The sequence below is a fragment of the Astatotilapia calliptera genome, chromosome 23 (genome assembly GCF_964374335.1).
Source record: "Astatotilapia calliptera chromosome 23, fAstCal68.1, whole genome shotgun sequence".
NCBI lineage: Eukaryota > Metazoa > Chordata > Actinopteri > Cichliformes > Cichlidae > Astatotilapia > Astatotilapia calliptera.
The window spans coordinates 43,936,036-43,958,057 of NC_137443.1; the positions used below are offsets into that span (position 1 = coordinate 43,936,036).

Genomic DNA, 22,022 nt, shown 5'->3' on the forward strand with positions numbered 1-22,022 from the left:
TCCATTAAAGAGGACATTAGTACGCTGTTAAAAGAAGAACTCAGAAATGCATTGAAAGAAGATTTTGACAATATAAGGGCTGACGTGCAAGGACTGAGAAATGAGATCGCTAACAGCATGGCGGCGACGTGCGGCGAAGTTGATGGAGTAAAGGTTACAGTGAAAGAAGCTGAGGATGGGCTGTCAATGTGGAGCGATGAGGTGACCACCCTGCAGTCTACAGTAGAGAGTATGAAGGAGGAGCTGTCTGACCTGAAGGATAAATGTGATGAAGGCAGGAAGCGGAGAGCTAACATCCACATCATAGGGATCCCAGAGGGCCTGGACTCGAGCTCCTCCACGGCCGTATCCGTGCTACTACGTGAAGTGCTGGGTATGGATAAAGACGTTATTGTCGACCGCTCACACAGGAGCCCTATCCTGAGAAAGCCAGCTGGTAACCCGCACGCCGTCATAGCCGAGCGTCACTACTACCAGGATTGTGTGGCTACGCCGTGCCAGGGCCCAAGCCCCGCTTGAGTTTAACGGACAACCTATTGCAATATTACGACTGGGCGATATGACCCAAAGTTCATATCTCGATATTCTTTAGCTGGATGGCGATATACGATATATATCTCGATATTTTTAAAGCCAGAAAGTTCGAACAAAAAGAGAGTTCTTAGTCAAAGCTGTGTCCCAAATCTCACACAGGCACATTTATTAACATACAGCGTAGATGTACATGAAACAATTACTCAGGAATAAATGATCAGCATTTATTAAATAATAATGCTCCATAAATAAAAGAAAACAATGTTGTGTTTGTGCATAACAAAAAGCTCACAATCGTGCAGTCAAAATGTAAACAGACGCTGAGCATAATAACAAGCAGCTGCTCTGTTCCCAGGTTCTACTGCGTGACTGACAGCCTGGAGTTTGAAACCCTCTTTGTAACCGTGTCTCTTACAGGTGCCATTTATGGTCCTTATACACACTCAATACAGTAATATTACGTTGAAGCAGAGTACGTATCACTCCGCGAGGCTCCTCGTAGCTGTAATGCTCCAACAATCCATCAAGCGGTGCGGCCTCGTAGCTGAGCAAAGTCGTACCAAAACATCTTTTGAAAGGTTTCTGAGCGCCGTGTAGCACATAAAATCGGTTCGAGGTCAGTAAGCACAACCAGAATTCATCCATAAGGCGCACTGTCGATTTATGAGAAAAATACAGGATTTTAAGTGCAGAAAACATAGTTTATGGTTTTCCTTTGATCTTAGCAAATATCTACGCCTCTAATTGGGACGATCACAGATTTTTCACTAATGTCTTTGCGCGGCTCCCCAATATGTCATCACACAATATCATCTTTGAGGGAGACCTAAACTGCTCATTATCTGCTATGGACCACAGTTCACACAAAAGTACACTTAGTCCAAAGTCAGCATGCGTCATTCAGAGCTTTCTTGATAATTATGGGCTGGCTGATGTATGGAGATTTCATAATCCTGCTTCACGTCAATACTCTTTTTTTTTCTAATGTCCATAAAACATATATTTGTATAGAAAAACGTCTCCCTTTAGTTACAGAATGTGATTATAAGACTCTGGTGATTTCTCCTCTTGTTTTTTCAATGTGTATTCCTGATGCCTGCTCCAACTATCAGCCATGGAGATTCAACTCAGTGTTGTTAGCAGATGAAGAGTTTGTCAGTTACAAAAGGTCTCAAAGACATTTTTTTTCTATCAATCAGACCCCAGAGATGTCATCATCAGTCATTTGGGAATCTCTAAAAGCATCTGAGAGGCCAAATAATTTCATTTTGTGCCAAACAAAGTGCAACACTGAAAGAACATCATCCATAAATATTGAGTAAGAACTGGACTCTCATACAGCGAGACTCAAATGCCTTTAAACATCAGCTTATCCTGCTGATCCAAGTCCAACACTGAGTTTGTAAAAACATGTTTGTCAATCATTTTGTTTGGTTTCTGAGGAAAATGATTCAATAAGTTGCTGCTAATACACAACATTTCATCATATTTCCTCATAACCCTCTTTTGTCTGACCATTTGATCCCATTTGAATTTGCAATAAAGGATCCACAGAGTTTGGTGACAATAATGACAGTAGATGTTTGTGTGAAAGTGCTGGAAGCAAATGAGTGTGTGATGTTCTTTCAGTGTTGCACTTTGTAGACGCTCCCTGAGCACTGGTCTCACAGCCAGCTGCACATAGAGACCAGTGTTGTTAGTCCAGGTCAGAAGATGACTTGTTGGAATGAAAATGAGCTTGTAGTTTGTCTGCTTTAATAATGTGACTGGAAAAAGGTGTTGGACTTCAAATATGTCCATTTCTGTCACACTTCACCTTTAAAAGTGAAGCCATGTGGTTCCTGGAAGGAAAAACACGACTTTTTCAAGTCTTTGTCCTGTTTTTATGAGAAATGTACGACTTTAATGTGAAACATTCAGAGTTTTTTCTCTTGTTGTGTTTGTTTGAAGCTGCTTCCTGTTGGCTTCAGCTGTTTGGAGTTTCCATTTTCTAAACTTCTACATTCTGAACCTTCTTCAGCTCTGAACAGATGATGAAACACTGAATGATTTCAAGCACTTTGTCTAATAAACTTACATCTTTCATTCTTTATACAGATTGAAGGACTGTGGTTTGTCAGAGATCAGCTGTGATTATCTGGCAGCAGCACTGAAGTCCAACCCCTCCCATCTGAGAGAGCTGGACCTGTTCTACAACAAGAACCTGCAGGATCCAGGAGTGAAGCATCTGTGTGGTTTCCTGGAGAGTCCAGGATGTAAACTTGAAACTCTGAGGTCAGTCAGCATGTTTTAGTTGTGCTGAGATGAATATGATGTGAAAGTTGTGCTGACACTAAACTGCAGACATCAGGCTGATATTATACTGATCCACACTGAGGATCTTCATGGTAAAGTCTGTTTTCTTCTTCTCTGGTTTAGTCCATTGACTGCAGCAGAACAATGTTCACATTTCAAACCTTCAAAGAAGAAGAAAAATCCTCCACTGGAAAATTCACTGTGAAACTCTCAAACTCTTCATTGCACCTTAAAGTCTGTCTGACACTGAAATCCAAAGCAAAATGTGCGTTTGCTTTACAGACAGCAGTCCAACACAAACATACACACATCATCCAAAACACAGTCCAACATCCAAATCTCCTCCACTGCCAGCATGAATGATGGGAAAGAGAAGGAGGAACACTCTGACATTCAGGGTTAGAATGAGTTTCATCAAGCAGACTGTGAAGATCAAAGCTGCATTAGAAAGCTTACATGAATGAATGAGTGGACAGAAGTGGACAGAGATCATCTGAAGCACTTCAAAGGCTTTAAATCAGCACATTTCTCTTTATTCTTTATCAACTCTGTTAGTTTCTCTCAGTTTTCTGTGGAATGAAGCTAACAGCAGGCTAATAAGATGCTGACCAATAGGTTTCTATTAAAGGTTGTAATTTGTATATGAAAAAGTGCTTTGGCTCAGCAGGGATCAGCTTACAGGTAGAATACAGCTGCTGGATGGGATTAGCATGTCATAGCTATCTACCAAACTGCTAACTGGGGGATTTCAGGCCATCTATGGATCATTTTTGCTAACTGTTTATTCAGCTTAGGCTCACAGGGCTGCAGCCTGTGCCCTAGCTGTCATAGGGCAAGAGGCGTGGTCCACCTGCACAGGTGAGCAGTCCATCACAGGGCCAACAGAGAGCGACAGAGACGCACTCCCTCACATCCACACCTACAGCCAATGTAGAAGCACCAATGAACCTAAGCAGCATTTCATTGGACTGTGGGAGAACATCCAACCTCCACAGAAAGGCCCAGCTGACCAACAAGCTTCAACCTACAACCTTCTTGCTCTAAGGCACTAGTGCTAACCACTTTTGCCCATTTCAGCCCAAATCCTGCATCTTCCTGTTTCTGACTCCAGGCCAGCTCCACTAACACTTTCTCATCAGACACTGCCACCTAGTGGAGGAAGTCTTAGTTCCATTTGAAGCTTCAGATTACAGTTAGTTCCTTTACAAAGAGGTGGAGGTGGTGGGGCCACAGCACCATCATCACTGAGTGCCATAGGACACTTAACCTTTGTTTCCATATGCTGGGAACTTCCTGTTGTTCCAAGGAGGACTGGAAAATGTGTGAAAATCTCCCAGTCAGTTCCTCACAGCACACTTCAATCATTTCCCTCCCACAGCATCAGGACCAGGGCTTTTTCTCTCTTTGGTCCCACTAAGAGATTTCCACACAAACACCTCATCAGTGGGACTCTCAGAGCTACCAGCCCTTTGCTACAATCACAAAGCTCTTCATTGAAATCAATGATATCAAAGCTGGAATCAAATGAGTCCAAGTCTTCTGCTGATTCAGCATCACATTCATCTTTGCTCCTTGTTCTGCATCCCCACCATGGACTTCATTCCTTTCCAAGCCAGCCTTGAGTGTCCTTTATTCAGCTCATCCTCTGCTTTACTTTTACACCTGATTTTAGCTGCTTTATCTCTCTTTCAACAGGTTTCTGTGCCTCAATCTTTTTCTTCTCATAACAAGACAGCTTCTTCTGCCTGAGAACATGTTGGAGTGATTTACTAATCCAGGGCTGCTTATTGGGGAAAATACTTCCTGTTTCCAAAGTAATCCCCATTTTTCCCAGAAAGAAATGTCAGTAGAAATCGATGATCTAAGTGAGAACATGAGCCTTTAAAAAGTCCCAGTGGGTGCAGTCAAAGCAGTCCCTCAGTCCCAGTATAGAGTCTTTGGTCCAGACTGGAACAACTGTGTGCCCAGTTTGAGCTCTCTTCAGTGCTGTGACCTGACAGACCCAGAGGGGCCATCACATCACATTTAGAAGCTCCCCTGATGGAGCCACAACACATGTCCAATACTTAGTCTGTCTTGTTGGACCAACTGGAAGAAATGATTCAAGGACTTAGTCACACACAGAACAGAGATTCAAATCTCCAAAATCCAACTGGCTGCATCAGGACATATAGTCTGAAACTCTGCACAGTTTCCTGTTTGAAGCTGCTTCCTGTTGGCTTCAGCTGTTTGGAGTTTCCATTTTCTAAACTTCTACATTCTGAACCTTCTTCAGCTCTGAACAGATGATGAAACACTGAATGATTTCAAGCACTTTGTCTAATAAACTTACATCTTTCATTCTTTATACAGATTGAAGAGATGTGGTTTGTCAGAGATCAGCTGTGATTATCTGGCAGCAGCACTGAAGTCCAACCCCTCCCATCTGAGAGAGCTGGACCTGTACTACAACAACCTGAAGGATCCAGATGTGAAGCAGCTGTCTGATCTTAAGAAGAGTCCAGACTACAGACTGGAGACTCTGAGGTCAGTAGAGTGATGGAGTGAGTGGGTGGTGCTGTCAGCAGTGTTGTACTAAACACAGTCAGTATGAAACAAAGATCCAGTGTTTCCTGTAAAGCTGCAGCTTCTCAGTGAAGCTGTGAGAGGAGAACGGTGACAGGCTTCAGGATTGGACACAAACACTTCCTGTTTCTCACCTTTATGGTCACCATAGTAACGGCTGACACGCTCTGATCAAACACTGTCAACAGCCAATCAGCTCTCTGAACAAAGCAGCACGCAGACCAATGACTGCATTGATTTCCAAGTTTAAAGCAGTGAAGAACACAGTCTGTAGGTGAGGAAGAATTTAGTGAGAGCAGATGTTTGGATGGAATTCCTCCAGTTAACAGCTGGAACCGTCCATCTGGATTGTTGGGCTTGTTGTTGGGGTTCCTACAGAGCTCAGAGTGGACACACCAAGGTTCTTCTAATGAATGAAAGTCCAAACTCAAACTAGGAGGCAAAAACATTTTCAGCAACTTCAATAAAAATCCAAAGATTAGAAAAAGTGAAGCAACAATGAGTCCTAGTACAGTCCCAGCACTGACGTCCCTGCTGCTCTTTATACTGGATGTGCTGCATCACTGACTGACAGCTGATGAAGAGTCTCTGGAAACACTCGTTTATCTCCTCTGCTCTTCCTCCTTCTCTCTGCAGGTGGAGCTGATGATGGTAAACAGGACGGTGTGTGTGCTGAGAGAGGAGCAGCTGTGTCCTGATGATCCAGAGAGGTTGAAGCAGCAGCAGCTTGTGTGTAGAGACGCTCTGACTGGGCCATGTTACTGGGAGGTGGAGAGGAGAGCTTCATCCAGCAGTGACTGACAGAGGAATGAAGTGCAGATGACTGTCAGTGCTGCAGAGTGAACTGCTCTGAGAACAGCTCCACTGTCAGACACAATGTAGAGTCCAGCATCAGCCCTGTGTGTCCCTCTGGATCTGACAGAGGATCATCAGTGTATCTGGACTGCTCTGCTGCTGCTCTGTCCTTCTACAGTCTCTGCACAGTCTCTGTCTCACTCTGGAATGATTTTACAACTTGTTGTAATTACAGAACGTTAATATAATATTCAAACATGTGATCTTCTCTTTATTTCTGAATCTTTACCAAATAAAGAAAAACCAAACTAACAAACAGAAGCTGTCGTGTCCTTTTTCACCACATCTGTGAATCTTTTCTGTGTTTTTCCTCTTTTCCTCCTTCCTGCAGCTCCATCTTCATCATTCTGTGTCCAGTATATGTGAACACGTCCAAAGCATCTGAGCCTCATGTTACCCGTTTGTGTGAGTTACGCCTGTCGTTGTGTTGTGGTGTATAAATAAGGGGCAGGAGACAGCGCTGGATCTCTGAGTTCTTTACTCTCAATTTCTGCAACATCTGCAATATCTAGAAATGCAAACCTGTGAGCTGTGTGTGTTGTGCGTCTGCTCGGCCACCTCTCCTCCGGCCGTGCTGGAAGCAGCTGTGCGTTTGACAGTTTTATCGACTCGACAATAATCGAACAAATTAAATGTTCAAAAATATCAACTTAAGCACTTCAAAGTCAACAAAAAGCTTAAAACAATGAAATAATATTTCACTGACAAAACAACAGCTCATAAGAACGATACACAAAATAATACAGAAACAAACAAATAAAAGTTATTAACCAGGATCCATGTTTTTGTCACAAACACTGAATCAGCTGATTCACTCTTTATGTTTCTGAGTTTGTTTTGTGATTATAGTTCTGGTTTGTTTCTGTGTCTTCACTGTGTCCCACGTCTCCTTACTTTGGACTGTCTGTCCTGTCACTGAAGGTGTCTGCCCAACAAGGACGTGGTGCTGAATGCATCCAGACCCCTGCTGACTGTCTTTGCAGCTTCGGTCAAAGGTACAGTGTCCACTGTGACCCTGAGAGCAGGACACAGCCAGAGGTGAGTCAGCAGTTACAAACTAAATGCTGCTGACATGAATCAAACTGCTGGATAACCCACTGCTCATGAAAATGGCACCTTTCTGTTGCTTTTTGACATTACTGAGAATATTTGAATTGTGACTCAGATGGCAGATCCAGGCTCTCAGCCTCCAGCTGAAACTTCCAGTCCTCCCCCAGCCAGAAGCTCTGATGCTGGGCTGAGAGACTTTGATCCTTCCCTGGATCCAGAAATCCAGGAGGGAGAAGGAGAACAGGACCTCCTTCCTGATCTGGAGAGGCCTGAGGGAAAGAAAGATGGAGCAGACAGAGCTTTGAACAAATCCAAACCTCCTGAGCTTCACCTCCACAAAGGTGCAGACACTGATGCACAGATTCACATGTGACACCTGCAGCGTCCAGCTTGTGCCGCTGACATTATCTCCACTCTGATACAAGCCTCATTCACTCGCTCACACACGTTCATACAATCACCTTTTCCTCACAGTCACACACATGAATGTAATGAGGGGAACTCGGGTTCACTGTCATTCCTCAGGATGCTTTGATATGCAGACTGGAGGCTCTGTGGATGAAACACCGACTGTCTGAACCACTCTGAAGTGTTCATGATGGACTTCATCCTGATTAACACTACAATACTTGTTAGAGGCCTTTTATATGTAATAATATTCTTTTCCATTAAAGCTCTGAACATTCTCACTCTTTCTTGACCAGGTGTGACAGGTGAAGGACACCGGCGAATAGGAGGACAGAAGCTGAGAGCCATTAGTCACATGACTTCAGCTGGCTGATGCAACTACTTAGAATCAGTTTGTGAATATGAAGAAAATCAGTGCAGTCACTGGACAAACTCTGATTCTTCCTAGTTTCACTCTTGTTTCAGTCCAGTGTGACTGAGGTGGTAAAAAATGATCTGACTTTTAGCCACACAGCTGTCTGCTAGAGAAAAAGCCTTTGTGCACAACTTTCTTAAAGGCAAACGGCACCATGTTCACTGCAGCTGCAGCAAACGCAGCAAAGAGTGAAAGTTGGACTGAGAATGTTGTGACTGTTTCATGAGAAAGAGCAGGAAAACAAGCATCACACACCCAGACACAGTGCTGGGATTAGAATTAGACTTTAGAGCCAAATGTAGGACAAAAGCTTTAATATGAAAGAGGAAAACCCAACAACAGCCAGAGCATGAAGCTCAAATCTATACCAATCACCAAGAAAGCTGACAGGCCTGTGACACGTCAGAGACGCCGTTCAAATCATAAAGAAGTTGGTTTATTGACAAAATGTAAAAAACCAAAAGAATCAAGTCAACCTTCAGTTTCGAGCGAGTAGACCAATCAGGCACAGCAGCAGCTCTAGAATAAGCAACAATTTGATGTATTACAAACAACCTTTCATATACACACATACATATGGCTCATATGCTGTTTAAAAAGGCCTCAAAGACCCAACAGATTACACAAAGTACAAAAACACTTTCATTCAGACAACAGTCAGCTGTGCACGAGACAGAGAGCCGACTACAGTTAGTAACATGGACTCACTTTGTTTCAGACACGACACAAAGTAACACAAAGCCACAAAGAGCAGAAACATCAAAAAGGAGGCAGAGCAGCAGCAACTCTCCATGAGCTGTGAGGCTAACAGCCACCCACACTTCCTGTGATGCATAATGAAAACAACATTAACCTGAAGGATGATAACAACAGAAAGAAGTCTAAGCTAACGTTACACAGCGCTCACACAGCGCTGACTGTACAGGCCTCACACAGCTACGACCTGCATCCACAACACCTGATTCTACTGAACACAAACAAGTTAATGATATATGAGCAATCCAGGGAAGGCTTCCAGGAAGGTGAGGATCCAAAGACAGCTCTACAACAGCATCAGTCAGCAACAATGTTACTGATCACTGACTCTTTCATCCTTTTATACTCAATCAAAAAGTGCTGTGTTCACATTTGTTTCTGCTGAAATCCAGAGACTGAAAATGCGTCTTTTTAAAGTTTGAATAAACTGACTGAACTTCTCACGAGTCCAACCGTGAGGAACACTTCCCCCCATGACACATCACAGGACAACGTCTCAGTGGAGGGGGGGCAGTAGCTCAGTTTAGGCAGTCACTCTCAGAATCGATGCCTCCAGTCAGGGTCAAACGTGGTCCTCAGAAACCTGCAGATGTTTGGGCCAAGCTCTCACTGGTCTCTGCGTCTGTAGACTGAGCTGATGTTTCTCCAGGTGTCTGGTAAAAGGACGATGCTGCTGTCCAATGAGGCGAGGAGAGAAGTAGCCAAACAGGCGAGAGCCGTGAAGGAGGAACGGCGGGCAGCTCTGGATGCCCGACATAAATACCTGATGAGCAGGCTGGCCGACGCCGGCAGCCTGGAGGAGGCGGCGGTGGAAGACGCCATCGTCTCTGATGACAGAGTAAGTTCAGAGACGTGATCCTTCCTCAGAGTTGAACCTTTGAGTCATTAATGTCTGATTCTTCCAGTTCAGTCTGATCCATGAATTCTTTGCTGCAAACGGATCCAAGAAGCTGATTTTCTTCTATCAGGATGTCAAACAGGTAACTTTGATCACATTTCAATGACTGACACATGAAGGTCTAACCGCTCTTCATAATCTGCTGTCCTGTTTGTTGCAGCGTACTTTGTATTCATATCTTTTAATATCTGCCTTTCTCCCAGAGTCTGTCCTCCCGTCAGTCTTCCTTTGTGGACGCATCAAACTCAGCTGTGGCTCAGAGGAAACTCTTCCTCACTACGGGGAACTCTGAGGTTGGCTTCAGCTTTTTATGTTTAGTTCATGTGAGAATCACAGAAAAATGCTGATATGAGTGGAAGCTTCTGCTGGGAAATTGGCAAAGAGCAGATTATTGAACAGCGAGGCAGACAGTTCATTTCAGTGATGCCAGTTTATTAGAAACGAGGACTGTGGGGCTGCTGGAAGTCAGGACGGCCGTTCTCTGGATAAACCTGACAGCTGAGGTGGAGAGCAGGATTTATCCACAGACGGCTTCTTCCAAGCAAATGTCCTGAACACACCTGAGCTGAGGGTTACACAGTGTGTCCTGTGTGATCTCTGCTTTATGGTGGTTGAATCTCACAAATGTGACCATCAGACCTGACGACTTATTTGTGATGTTTTCATTAAAAATATCCTGGGTGAGGTGTTTGGGGCCTGTCCCATGAGGAGGAGTCTCCAGGGCAGACCCAGGACACACTAGAGAGGTTATATCTCTCAGCAGGCCTGGGAATGCCTCAGTATTGTCCTGGATATGCTGGAGGAAGTGGTTGTTTAGGGAGGTCTGGGATTCTCTGCTTAGACTGCTGCACCTGTGACCCGGGACCAGATAAACAGGAAATGGATGTTTGAAATTCAAAGAAATCCTCTTTTAATAATGAGGAAAAAAGACAGCAGGAGATCCATCGCAACTAACAAAACACTTCAAACACATCAATGCATCAACTTTAATCAACTTCATTTGGTTCAAATGAAGGAATCTAACAAAGCACTCACTAAAATGAAACACCAGTTAGTTTCCCGAGCTCAACAGGTCGAACACCTGAGTTTGGTTTGCGGTGCAGTTTTTATTTCTTCTAGATAACCTGGGTTATTTGCACAGGAAGGGTTTTTAAATGTATTTCTTAAGTACGATCTTATATGGGGGTTGATTTTATAGCATAACAGAATAATGTAATAACTCTAATAGAGTATAAAACATTTGCAGAATGAAGTACAGGGACGTTTCAAACAGAACGTCCCTGTTTGAAAATACAGTCTCAGAAGGTCAGAGATGGACAAATTCAGCTACAGAAACATGTGGCCATTTTTTTAAAGCCATAGAGCATATTACAGACGACACAAAGAGCAAACACTGTAAACTTCTAACCACAGACCTCACACAGCTCACACACGTCAGAGTGAAGCTGTCATTTCCTGAAGCTTCCACACAAGAGAACTGGCAACAAGGTGGAGTCCTCATGGATCACTAGCAGAGAAATGTGGGTGGGTGCCAGACCACATGGACTCGACTCACTTTATTTCATACAAAGGAGCAGACTAATGCTGTCATCCTTAAAGACTAACTAGAAACAAGCAGTGCGCTCGCATCGACTCGACTTGTTTTGCAAGTTTGAAGTGAGATGGTACTTTGGAGTCAGCCTCCCGAGATGATGGCTGGCTGGTTTTTGAAAAACATCTCATATTTATACAATGAGTAGCAGACTTTCCTGACTTGCAGAGGTCAACGTCCTCCTCAGTCATGCGCCATGAGTGGCACAGATACTATTCATCAAATAACTAACATGGCCTTGATTGTTACTCCAGAGACTTATCTGCGATGTAGCTTTATAGCATTTTCATTAGCAATCGTATGATTTGTGTTACAATGACCTTTGTGGACGGGCCCGGACCCCCAGGCCTCGTCCGTGACGCCGACGGTGAGCGCAACGTTTTTGTTTTCTTGCGCTTAAAATAACCTGATCAGCGTTCTGCGGACGGTTTGTTTACATTTCTCACATCTGTGATTGTTCACACGGGTTGGACACGAGCAGAGAGGGCTTTCAAGATGAAAAAGCCAACGTGAAACTTTAACGGACAACAAAGTTTTTCAATCAAATCTCCGTCACACCCTTCCTTGACCTCATCACGTTATCCACCTTAGTCAAGGAACAGTGGTTCGGGAAAATATGCATTTGTTTTTTGGACCAGTTTAAAACGTATCTCAACTAGTGATGTGCGGATCGATACTGAAATATCGATTCCTCCGATACCCGTCATTGTGTCCGGCCCCTTGGCGTGCACACTCACAACAATGGCTGAGCGTAAACAGAGTCATGTGCAGACGTATTTTACCTCCACGAACAGCTGAGACGTGGTTTGCCATACATGTGGCAAGAATGTGAGGTGTTGTGGTAACACCGCTGACCTGGTCAAACACCTCAGAGTGAATCACATCACAGAATATGACGAGCGTATGTTGAGGCGAACTGAAGAGGAGGAGAGGGAGAGGTGCTGCCAGGGCGAGACAGACGTCTCTCACGGAGTCCTTTAATGCTGCAGGCAGGCAACAAATAGCCACAACTTCAGGTTTTTCATTTCTATATGATAATTCTGCATCATTAAGTGATAAGAACAAGTAATCTGATGTCCTGTGATCATTACGACGCTATAATTTGAGATAAAATAAAAGATAGAGTAAAAAAATTAGTTTTTGTACAGAGTATCGGTATCAGATCAGTATCGTCGATACCACCCTGAACTTTACTTGGTATCGGATTGGAAAGGAAATCAGTGGAAATCAAATCCTGCTTCTACAGGTGTCCAGTTCATTCACTCTGACCCCTCCAGATAAGCGTTGCCAGTTCTCACTGTGCTGTAGATCACATTTTCTTGTGTTTGGGGTTATAACGGTTACTTTTGAGGTCTGTGTTATAAAGCAAGTTAATCCTGAATTTAACTGGAGAAGACAAATTCCCACTGCGTGGTGTAGTGCACAGCCAGGCATTCTTTACATTAGTTCGTTTGACAAAACCAAAAAGCCGAAAGTATTTACTTGGAGTTTGGTTTGATGAAATAAGTGCCAGAATCAGTGAATACAAATGATTCCAATGACATGAAAACTGGTCGAAGGACAAATCCCTCAAGAAAAGCACGACTAGCACATTAAGTTTGTTTGTAATCATCATCATCTCTAACACCATGCGCACAACAGTGATTTTGTTACAGAACACTAAGATAGTAAAATCTGGGAAATGATGATATTTCTTTCCAAAGCTTCCTGTCTGGAAGACATTAAAGCTGCTGTGCCACCTGCAGCTTCTTTCAATCTATGTTATGTGAATATATCTTTTTTTTTTTGGGGTTTGAACATCCATTCAAACTCACTCTCTGCCTAGCAAGTCTCATTCCCTCATTTCCTTGGGGTCCAGCTTCACATACGTGGCACTGAGCCTTTTCCTTTGTCACCTCTTTCTGCTACATGCCTAGCCTCCCAGTTTCTTGGTCTATTTTCTTCATTTCACTAACTACACTTCTTTTTCTTTGTAAATCTCTTCCTTCAAATACTTTCAAAATCACTTTTCTTTTTTCCCTTTCTTCTGTGCAGAGAAGACGTCAAACCCCTTCTTGGCAGTTTATCTCAATAAAGCTGTACTATCCCAGCCATCTGGTAAGTCTTCCCTACTACCCAGAGCCTGTTTATACTCCTGCATGTCTCTGCCTTCACTCACTTCCTCTTCTTGATGTCCAAACTCATCCTTCAAACTACCATTTGATGCTGCATAGCTGCATTCTCCCTGACACCTCCTTGTCTCCTGTCTTTTTGATTTCACCTTCTGCATAATATTTAGTTGCCCTGTGTGCAGCTTCCTCCACTTTCATATATTTCTACAAGTTCCTCCCTGTTCTTGAAGTATGTGTGCACCACGGCCATTTCCACTTGGAAAATCTGCCCCACATCTGTCTTTCTAGATTTCTCTCCTAAACACCACACCTACCCAACACCTCATAACCTCTGTTCCCTTCACCTAAATGTCCATTGAAGTCTGTGTCAATCACCACTGTAGTATGTGGTCTCTTGCACACAAAATGTGTCTACCCTCCACCTCCATAATATGAGTCCGCCAGCCCTCCCATTGCCAGTCATAGTCCATAACAAGTCAAAAACATAAACAGCTCGAACGTATTATTTATTTAAAAGAGAGAGAGAGAGAGAGAGAGAGAGAGAGAGAGAGAGAGAGAGAGAGAGAGAGCTCAGTTGTCCTTGCTCTAGCATCAAGAGTCAGTGACTGGCTGTTCACTGCAGGCTCAGCTGTCCAATGGCCGATCAGCAACAAAACAAATAAAAAAATAAGACACGTTCTTGATTATGACAACAAACCACATCCAAAAAAATATGACAGCAACACTTTAAGTTTTGTGTGCATTCATCATGTGCAACTCTGCAGAAAGTCTCATGTCAAGGATGTGTGGACAGGGGGGCTATTAAAAAGTTCCAGTATACAGAATAGAAAACCATCAAATGAATGAAATAAAATCTGTTGTCACAGTGGTTTTTGAAGGAACAATTACTTCACAGATGGACAGCCTCATTATATTTGAGTTAAACCTGATGATACACACTTCACGTCACCCTAGTTACATGTTTTTATTTGCCATGTGTATGTTATCCAAGGGAGGAAGAAAATGAAAAAGAAAACTTTTGATGTGTCCAGACATTTCTTCACATCAGCTGCCAGCAACCAGTTTCAGCATGTACAACTGTTGCAGTAAGTGTGCTCATGCAGACCAACTATGCTGGTCCACTGTTCTTAATGGTGCTGCATGTTGAGAAAGAAGTGAAACAAATGTTTTGTTTAACAAGTCCACTAGTGTTAGAATAACTTGGCATTTCCAATCTGTTTCTGCTGTAGTTCAATGAAAGGTTTCAGTTACTTAAGTTTGAGAAAAACCAAAAAAACCGTTGGCCAGCTTCCCTCAGGGTCACTCCACGGTTGATGACATGGTCCACTATTGTAGCTCTGATGTCATCAGCAATTCTATTTCTTACGGTGTGTTCACACCGAACGCGATGGACGCGAATAAAACGCCCCAAACGCCCCTAATTTGACGCGTGTACATTCGCGTCTCAACGCGTGTCCAAGAAAAATCCATCGCGCGTCAAAATATGATATTTTGACGCGCGTGAACCGGAAATGTGGGAGGAATGTGGGAGGGAGTTGTGCCAGACCGGTATCTTTGCAAGATGGCAGCTATCGAGCTAGCGCTTGAAGAGAGAGTCTCCCTTCTCTATGTACTGTGGAGAGCAGAGCAGCAGCGTAAAAGACGTCCTCGCCGTACCTGGGTCCTCCAGAGGCATGAGCAGTTTGGTGAGCTTCACCACTTGCTCCAGGAGCTGCGCCTGGATGACGGCCGATTCCAGCGCTATCACCATCGGCCAGTTTGAGGTAGAGGTCTGCATTCCCGCGGCTGTCCCGCGGGAGCCGCGGGACCTGACCAGATTTCTTGCGGCGCGGGAATAAATTTCCAAATAAAATGCGGTAGCGGTCGGTAACTCTGGTGTAATTTGAACGGGAGCGGGCGGCCTGAAAATATAGCGTGCCCGACATTTTTTCGGAACAGCATATCTGTGATTTCCTCATTCTAATTGAGCACTGGTACAGCCAGTGCTCACGCCTGTTACACGCACTGAGCGCATGGATCAGTGCTTTTTGCACGTGCATTTTACTTGCACAGTCTGTGACTCTGTGCGCGCATCACCTGCATCAGAGCGCGCTTTACCAACATGGCAGAGCAAACTGAAGATGCAATTTCCTTGAAGGACGTTCAGCTGGGATTAGACAACGGTCAGTTTACTTTAAGGAAACCCACATCAGGCAAGTCTGATGTATGGGAGTCTTTTTCATGCGTCATAGACGCAAATGGAAAAAAATTACCCTTTGTACAATGCGATAAATGCCTCAAAGTTTTACCCTTTTGCAGTCACAAGACTGGAACCTCAGGTTTAAGGCGGCACTCATGTCCCATCACAAAGGGGCAAACAAAACTGGCATTTACTAAATCTTTGCTGGTGCCAGAGAAGTTTAAAAAAGAAACCAGAGACAAATGTGTTCAGTTTGTTTGCCAAGACATTCGACCGTATGATACCATCTCTGGAAAAGGCTTCACACAGCTGGCCCAACATTTGGTCGACACAGCAGCAAGAATAGGAAAATTCGATGTCTGTGAGATACTACCACACCCCACAACGGTGTCAAGAAATGTTGAAATGAGGGCTCAGAGTCTACGTAAACATGTTGTGGAGGAAATCACTGCAACAATATCGAAGTTTGGATGCGCTGTTACAGCAGACATATGGACAGAAACATATCGAAAAACGTCCTTTTTGTCTGCAACCATCCATTACGTTAATGAGCAATCTGAGCTACATTCAAGAGTGCTTTTTGCTGCCCCTTTTGACCCAAGCACCTCAAAGACAGGTGAAAACATTCGAAGGCACCTGCTGCAGAATCTCAGAGTGTTTGGCATTGATGCGACAGACATGGGCAAAAAGATTATTTTTGTCACAGATCGTGGAGCCAACATGATCAGTGCCTTACGAGAATACACGAGGCTAAACTGCACAGCGCACATACTAAACGTGACTCTCTCCAGTGCGTTTGGTACTGCCATAATCGAAAAGTCTCCAGAGATCACTAGCCTTCTGACTGATGTTAAAAAGTTGGTTACATATTTCAAACACTCAGGACAGCAGGGCAAGCTTAAAACGTCACTGAAACAATCCATAGAGACACGATGGAACTCTAACTTTGACATGTTAAATTCTGTCTTGGAACAGTACGAAGACATTGCATCTGTGCTGACTGAGAGCAATAATTATGACAAGATCGGACGCATTAGCATCAGTACTCTTAAGTTACTAGTATCATTCCTAAAACCCTTCAAAGAGGCAACTGACGACTTGGAAACTGATAACACAGCTCCCAGTGCCTCACTTGTTCTTCCGTGGTCTGTGCGATTAATTGAGCACTGTACATCAGCCACAAAAGACCCTCTGCTCTCTGAAATTGCAACCGTCTGTGTAACACGGCTGAAAGAATTACTGTCAGCAGACAGCACTTCATCCCATTCTGTTCACATGCTTTATAAAATAGCAACCTTTCTGACACCAAATCTGCGAGGTCTGAGAATGTTAGATGAAAGAGGGCGACAGAATGTGATACAGGGAGTCAAGGAGATGATCGAAGATTTAAAGTTTGATCATGCACATGATGAGGATGTTGAACCAACACCTGCCAAAAGGCCTACTGTTCTTCATAAATTTTCAGATTGGGAGGAAGAGGAAGAATCATGTGGATCAAAATCACTAGATGTTCAGATTCAGGAGTACAGGACCATGAAACTTGAATTATCAAGTCAACAAAACATTTTGCAGTGGTGGAATTCCAACAGTTCCCAGTTCCCTGCCCTGAGCAACCTTGCAAGATTTGTCCTCTGCATCCCGGCAACGAGTGCACCTTCCGAGAGAGCATTCAGCCTTTGTGGTCGGATTTTGGAGGAGAGACGTTCAGTACTGAAACCCTCATCAGTCAGTGACATTCTTTTCCTGCATGGAAATTTAAAATAATTTGGATTTTTTAAGTAAGTTTCGTTCATTTGATTAATAGTTTATAATTTTGAGATGTCGTTTATTGTTGTATTTATATATGCATATTTTCTTTTGTAGGAGAGACCTTGAATTCGACATTGGGACATTTTTTCGTTAAACTGATAGTTTAAACAACCATTTAATTTCGCAGTGGCCAACTATTTTGTTCTTTTGTTTACAATTTTAAGTGACTTTTTTTTTTTTTCGCGACACTTTCCCTACTGTGTTGACAGAAAAATGTTACGTTTGTATTTTACATAAAAATAACAAGTAGGCCACAATGCTGTATTCGTTTTTATTTATTTTATTTTTGCAACACGTTTTCCATGTTAAAAGATAAATGTTGCATGTTGACAGATAAATGCATCTTGTTTAAGAAAAATAAATACAATCATTGCACAACCTGCAGTTTTATCTGTTATCTCTATTTTTTGGTGGTACCCCATTTAAATGTGAGATTTTGGAAACCAGATCTAAATTTAGCGGGAACGGTCGGGTCGGGTAGAAAATTATTCTAAGCGGGCAGCGGGTGAACAAAGACTGAATATACAGCGGGAGCGGTCGGGTGCGGTACAAAACCTTGCGGGAGCGGGACTAAAAAAACATTCCCGCGCAGACCTCTAGTTTGAGGACCTGTTTTCCCTCGTTGGTCCCAGCATCGCCCGCCTAGACACCAACTACAGACGCTCAATCCCACCTGCAGAGCGCCTGTCCGTCTGCCTGAGGTTAGTAAAACTATTTAATATGGTAGTCCTTTATTGATATCTGTGCTAATATGCTAATCCATCCAGTTATACACTGCTAACATGGATGTGCTATGCTAACAGTGAATGCTGTCGGTGTTTACTGAAAGCAAACTGGGGTACAGAGACGACTCTTTATAATATTTCTAGTGATACTCAGAAGCTCTCATCAAGTCCCGATTTAATTCGATTTATGCTGTTATCAGTGTTTGCATGATAGCATGGCTGTGGTGTCACATCAATGTATGCGCTCGGTGTTTGCTGATATCAAACTGTAGCATTAGGACCACTGAGTTAACCTTGTAGTGATACTCACTCCTTTTTATTTAGACCTGGTTTGATTCTGGGATAGTTGAATATTTGTATATAATCCCTGCAGCTGTCAGACTCTATAGCAGGGGTCACAGCCTTTATTAAAACAGAGTTAGATAAAACTGAACAGTTTGGTTCATCTCTAGTTACATGGTTCTATCTTGATAAGCTGTCTTATCACAGATTAATTTTTCAAAAATATTAATGATTTAAGCAAGGAAAGGGCTACATGTCAACATACAACTCTTTATTTCTATTAATGTCTTACTTCATTCCTACCTGATTGACATGTTTAGGAATTGTGAGTGATTGGCTCACTGTAGTTGTGAAAGTTGCTACCAATCAAATTATGATATGTTAAAGTTAAAACAAAACACAACTGTTTTAGATATTATCTAATATACATTTTGTAATTATCCTTATAATTACAAAATGTTTTATGTAAGATTTAAGTTTTGTGATTTATATCTGACATCACAAAAGTATTTTGGAATTTGAATAATGTATTTTGTAACTGCAGTACACATAATACTGATTTTGAACAATTCTGTCCAGGTTCCTTGTCACCGGGGACTCCTTCAGGACCATCGCGTTCAGTTTCAGAGTCGGTGTGTCCATGGTGAGCCAGATCACCCCCCAGGCAGCGACGTCCATCTGGGACTGTCTAGTGGACGACTTCATGGCTGTGCCTTCACCTGGAGACTGGCGCTCCATCACAGAGGGATTCCAGGAGCGCTGGAACTTTCCTCTGTGCTGTGCAGCTCTGGATGGGAAGCACATCCAGACAAAGGCACCCCATATATCATATAGGAGACACACACATTGATATACACTAAATATTCATTTCATTTCTTTTTTGTGGTGCCCAAATTGATGCACCTGCTTGATTTTGTTTAAACAATTATTGCACACTTTCTGTAAATCCAGTAAACTTCTTTTCACTTCTCAAATATCACTGTGTGTGTCTCCTGTATGATATTTAACTGACATTTTTTATTGTAACAACCAACGATTTATACAGGAAAATAATGTCTATTAACAAGGTTGCCCAAACTTCTGCATCCCACTGTATCAGTATATTTTGTCATTAGTATAATATGAAATAAATTCTACATGTGTCAAGTTGTGTGCCAACATTTGCTGTGTAGTAGAACTGAGACATTAGTTATTATAAACATTTATTTGAAATAATATTAAAAGTCTCAAACAGAAAAACATTAAACATAAATATATAAAATATAAGAATTTACAGAGAGACAGGAATAAAAAAGGACCCAGCTGCTCTCCAGAGCAGGAACAAGGCTGAGGAGGAAATGCTCCATTGGAGACTGGTGTGGCCTCTTCAGGGACTCCAGGATGGCCAGCTCCACCGCCGATGGACCGTCCTGGGACCCGTCCCTCATCTGCCTCGGAGCCGTCCTCCTCTGTGGGCCTGTAAAACAGCACAAAACACAAAGAAATGAGAAGGCTGCTACTAGATTTTAATTTCAACATTGAAAAAAAAAAAAAACAATAACAGGATATAATCAGATTGGTTGTAGATATTTAGTAAAGGTGATCACAAGGGAATCCCACCGACTAAAAAGGTATCAGTGCTTGCTGTACATATCTGTGGGTGCAGCAGCAGGAGCTCAGGGACTGGGGATGCTCTGCTGCAGAATCAGTTGGTTCTATCAATACAGTATTAAATGTTAACAGGTTGGATATAATAATCGTAGAGTAGACAGTGGTCCCTCATTTATTGCAGGGGTTCTCAGAATAACTAGCCCCTGGTCACAGTTCTCACAATTGATTCTCAAAGTGCAAACCTTTGTAGATTGCAAAACGTAAAAGTATTATTATGCCGCGGTTTGTCTTCATCTGCCTGCCACTTTCGTGCGCCTTTTTCCCTCACGGTGCAGGTGTCTATTTCCGAATGAGGCTCATAGTTATGGGTGTTTTTGTGCTGTTTTTTCTATTGGACGCGATGGTTATCAAAACCAAACGTGATAAATTTGGCAAGCGCAGGAGATTTGTCAATCAGGCTGCAGAATGCAATGCTGTACTGTGCAATAAAAAATCAGCGAAAAAGCAAAGCAGTGACGGATGAACAGCGGGACCACTGTGTGCTGTTTATTAATAAACAATAAAATATATTCCTAAATGATAACATGCATAAAAGCAGAACGGTATTTGTACGTCAGTGGGAAAATAGCGGTGGCTTGCTAGCTTTTGTGCGGCTTCCCCGGGTCAGTGAAAACTTTCAAAAGAGAAATGAATGAACTTACCAGGTTGCCAGATCTCTTCACATATCTTCCTCCAAGCTCGGTCCTTTTTATTCCTGTCTCGGTACTGAAAGCAGCTGGTGTTGTACAGCTCCGAGTTGTTTGCTACTGCATTGATTAGCCTTCCCCTCCATTGAAGTATGAAAGGCTTTGGCTGGATCTGCCCCTTTGACCTAGGTAACAGCCACGTCACCAGGCTCCTGATTGGTTGTCGCGGCGCGATTTGACGCTGGAGTTCAGATTTTTCCAACTCGAGCGGTAGACGCGAAACGCGCGTATGCACAAAATGCAACACAAAAACTCACACGCGTGGTTTTATTCGCGAGTCAAACGCGCCAGACGCGCTACACTGATGCGCGTTTCACGCGTTTTGGCGTTTTCGCGACGCAAATCTGCTTCCGAATTTTCGCGGTACCCGCAATCGCGCGTCATCGCGCCTTTCCATTGACTTTACATGTAAACCTGACGCTCTATTCGCGTCCATCGCGTTCGGTGTGAACACACCGTTACTCTTCTTACCCGTCCTCTCCCCCCTCCTCGTCCTCCTCTTGCTCCTCCTTGTCCTTGTCGTCCTCTTCATCCTACTTCTTCACCTCCACGTCCTCTTCCTCGGCCTCCTCTCACTCTTCCTGCTCCCTCCATTGTACTCCACACACAGAGCTTACCTGTATCATAGTGCTTAGGCTGATTGCAAAGTGAACTAATTATCTAAAAAAGCTTTCACATGTGGCAGTGTGCCAGACAGTTGACAAAATAGTGTAAATAATGGCCATAAATGTGTATAGTTTTGCTAGGAGTGCGTTGATCATTTGGAAATTGAGTGCAAAGCAGTGAGTTGTGTTTACAGTTCTGCAAAAAGAGTGCTGTGCAGTGGATTGTAGCTACAGGTTTGCAAAGTGTGTGTTACAAAATGGCAAACTGAGTGCAAAGCAGTGTTTGTGCTTTTAGTTTTGCACACTCAGTGAGTGGTTTTGCTATAAGTATCAATAGTTTTAGGAATTGTGCTGTAAGAATCACAGTTAGGGTTTAAGCATTCAGAAAAACCTGTAATAAACGCACACGCATGCGTCTTCAGCATTACTGGGTTTCTGCAGCTCCTGGTTTCCTGTTTAATACATTCACACAAGCAATCAAACGCTATGAATCGTTCCACAATGTTTGCAGTCACTTTTCTTATCCCTCCTGACTCAAGAGCATAAAGCGATCTACGTTAGCTCTGGGAATTCTGACGGTCGTTCAGTAAATCTTTGTTTAATCTCTT

The 22,022-nt window shown here is 43.1% G+C and overlaps 2 protein-coding genes and 1 long non-coding RNA gene across 5 annotated transcripts in view; all 3 read left to right on the top strand.

Annotated features, from left to right (window-relative positions):
- The window catches only part of LOC113017716 (NACHT, LRR and PYD domains-containing protein 12-like), a 1,242,929-nt gene that overhangs the window by 854,749 nt on the left and 366,158 nt on the right, over window positions 1–22,022 (top strand). The window lies entirely within an intron of this gene.
- The window catches only part of LOC145419390 (protein NLRC3-like), a 250,300-nt gene that overhangs the window by 86,096 nt on the left and 142,182 nt on the right, over window positions 1–22,022 (top strand). Inside the window, exons 4-5 of one of the 3 annotated variants that reach the window (XM_080296792.1) lie at window positions 5,182–5,355; window positions 6,031–6,505. The exons of 1 other annotated variant lie outside the window; for it this stretch is intronic. In XM_080296792.1, coding sequence (XP_080152918.1) covers window positions 5,182–5,355; window positions 6,031–6,040 — 184 coding nt within the window. In that variant the 3' untranslated portion in view covers window positions 6,041–6,505. Of the gene's footprint in view, window positions 1–5,181; window positions 5,356–6,030; window positions 6,506–22,022 lie in introns of those variants that run through there. One more of the 3 variants, XM_080296793.1, reaches the window with a different exon arrangement.
- On the top strand, window positions 15,136–19,619 carry LOC145424012 (uncharacterized). The gene is made up of 2 exons (XR_013904962.1): window positions 15,136–18,167; window positions 19,053–19,619. It is a non-coding gene; the product is annotated as an uncharacterized LOC145424012 (long non-coding RNA).